Source organism: Condylura cristata, unplaced genomic scaffold, assembly GCF_000260355.1.
Source record: "Condylura cristata isolate star-nosed mole 26May11 unplaced genomic scaffold, ConCri1.0 scaffold00050, whole genome shotgun sequence".
Taxonomy (NCBI): Eukaryota; Metazoa; Chordata; class Mammalia; order Eulipotyphla; family Talpidae; genus Condylura; species Condylura cristata.
In genome coordinates, this window is record NW_004567151.1 from 1731070 (window position 1) to 1733272 (window position 2203).

Below are 2203 nucleotides of genomic sequence, written 5' to 3' on the forward strand. Positions count from 1 at the left end.
CCCACCTGAGCGCCAGAATGCAGCGCTGGCAGAAGCGGTGGCCGCAGCCGGTCTGGTGCGGGTTGTGCAGGACGGCGCGGCAGCGCGCGCACTTGTAGCGCTCCTCCAGCGTCTCCACGAAGCGGTACTCGGCCTCGGGCTCGAAGTCCAGGGACAGCGAGTTGCCCGAGTTCTGGCGCGCGAAGCCGCAGGGGCTGCCTCCGTGGCCCTCCGTGGAAGCCATCCTGGGGGCCGGGAGAGAAGGGGCGTGAGGGCGGACCCCTTCGTGGCTGCACCCCCCCGCGGCTGATGACTGCCACCACCCAGCGCCCGCGGGCGCCCGCCGGCTCCCAGCTGTTTCCCGGCTCCCTGGGGGCTGGGCCAGAAGCTTCCAGAGGCTTCCGCCTTCCTCCAGCAGCCCCCCAGCCCCGGAGGGGACCCCCAGGGCGCAGCAGACCCCTCCTGTCTCCCCACGGCCCCCTCAGCAGTGGGCTTCGTCCATCTGCCTGTTCGGCTCCCCGCTGTCTCTGGGGAAGCCGCTCATCCCCCCACCTCTGGCCTGCACCCCACTTCTCCCATGCAAAAGTAAACAGATCTTAAACACAAAATCACCAGGTGTCCCCTGCATCCTAGCAAACTCTTGCTGGGGATCCTCCTGCTCTTCGAGAGACCTGAAGTGGATGCTTGCAACACACACGCAAGACCCTTGCCCACCAGGCCGCTTCCACCCTACAGACACCTGTCACCTCCCAGGAGCAGCTCACTGCGCCCCCTGCAGTCCATTCTGCGCGCCACAGCCGGGCTGCAGCCTCAAAGCCCAGCGTGACTGAGGGTCGCCACCCCTCGGGCTCCAGGGCTCCCCTGGCTCTGAGGGAAATGGAGCAGACCGGGCTCCCCCTGCCCTCTGCGCTCCGCCCCATGACCTTCCTCCCGGCCTCCACCTCACTGGCTCCTGCCACAGGGCCTTTGCACAAGCCGCCCCCGCCCAGCGCCCCCCTGGCGTCTTCCACCGTTAACTCACTCGCATCTCTCCGTTTTATTCCGAGCGCCCGGGAAGCTTTCCCTCCTCCTGTTCTCTGAGCACAGGCAGGCTCCAGCCTGTCACTTGCGAGGCCTCGGGGAGCGGCAGCAGCATAAGATGGGGAGGTTTCTCACCGGCTGGCCCTTCTGGAGTTTTCCACGTGCGGGCACTACCTCTTCGACGCTAAAGAAGCACACAGAACAGACGCTCAGCCCGCCAGCTTTGCATCCGTCCGTCCGAGCAGTGCTCCCCGGAAGCGGGCGTGTGCTGTGGGGTTATGGGTGCGTGTCTGTGCCCCCCGGTGACCCACAAACGGCTCATGCCCCCCGCCCCTAGCCCTGAGCTGGGTGTGGACAGCCCCTCAAGTATGGTGGGCTCCATAGCACGGATGGGCTTCGTGAAAAACCCACAGCCGGGCCGCTGTACCACATGCAGGCTTCTGCAAGGTGCTTCGTGACCCCGAAGCGCCCTTGTAAAGGTGAAGCAAGCGCTCGAGCTACCCACACAACAGCACCTGCTGTCCAGGGAGCTGAGGACTCGCTCATCCCGCCCCAGACCCCGGTGGGCAGCGGGATGCCTCTGGGGTGGCCTCCTGCCCCACGGTCAGGCTGCGTGAAGCAGCCCGCCAGCCTCACCGGGCTGACTCTTGGGGTCCCCTCATGGTTGATGGGGCCACGGGCCGCACAGAGGCTGGGGCCGGAGTGGAGGAAGCCACTGGCCTCTGTCACCAGAGAATCCTTCCGAGGAGCCCCGTCGCCTGGGGTTGTTTTTTATTTGAGGTTTGAAACCAAAGCCACCCCACCTTTTCCTCTCTGCGTGTGCTTCCTGTGTTCTTCAAGGCAGTTTGAACACAGGCTGTCTTGAACCTTGGATCCAACACAGGCTTCCATTGTGAAGATGAAGAGGCAGAAGCTCCGATCTGCACGCGACACCCTCAAATCCCAAAGTCCCCCCCCACCCGTCTCAGAGAAGGGAAAGAACCAAGTCCAGCCTGCCCTGGCCCGCCTGGTGTTCTCTAGGCCCCGGGCCTGACAACCCCTGTCCTGGGCCCCCCGAAACCTCGAGACCGGGCTCACGTCTGTGTCACACAGTGTCTAAATCTGCACTCTCAGACAGACCCCCGAGCAACAGCCTGCTCAACCCGGGAAGGCCGAAGATGCACCACCCTGTTCCCTGTTCAGGTCCCCTCTGAGACACCCTAGC

The 2203-nt window shown here is 64.8% G+C and overlaps 1 protein-coding gene across 1 annotated transcript in view; it reads right to left on the minus strand.

The window, feature by feature from the left end:
• The window catches only part of TRAF5 (TNF receptor-associated factor 5), a 14940-nt gene extending 14717 nt beyond the window's left edge, over positions 1–223 (minus strand). Inside the window, exon 1 of the mRNA XM_004694923.2 lies at positions 6–223. Coding sequence (XP_004694980.1) covers positions 6–223 — 218 coding nt within the window. The remainder of the gene's footprint in view (positions 1–5) is intronic.
• Positions 224–2203: the final 1980 nt, after the last annotated feature.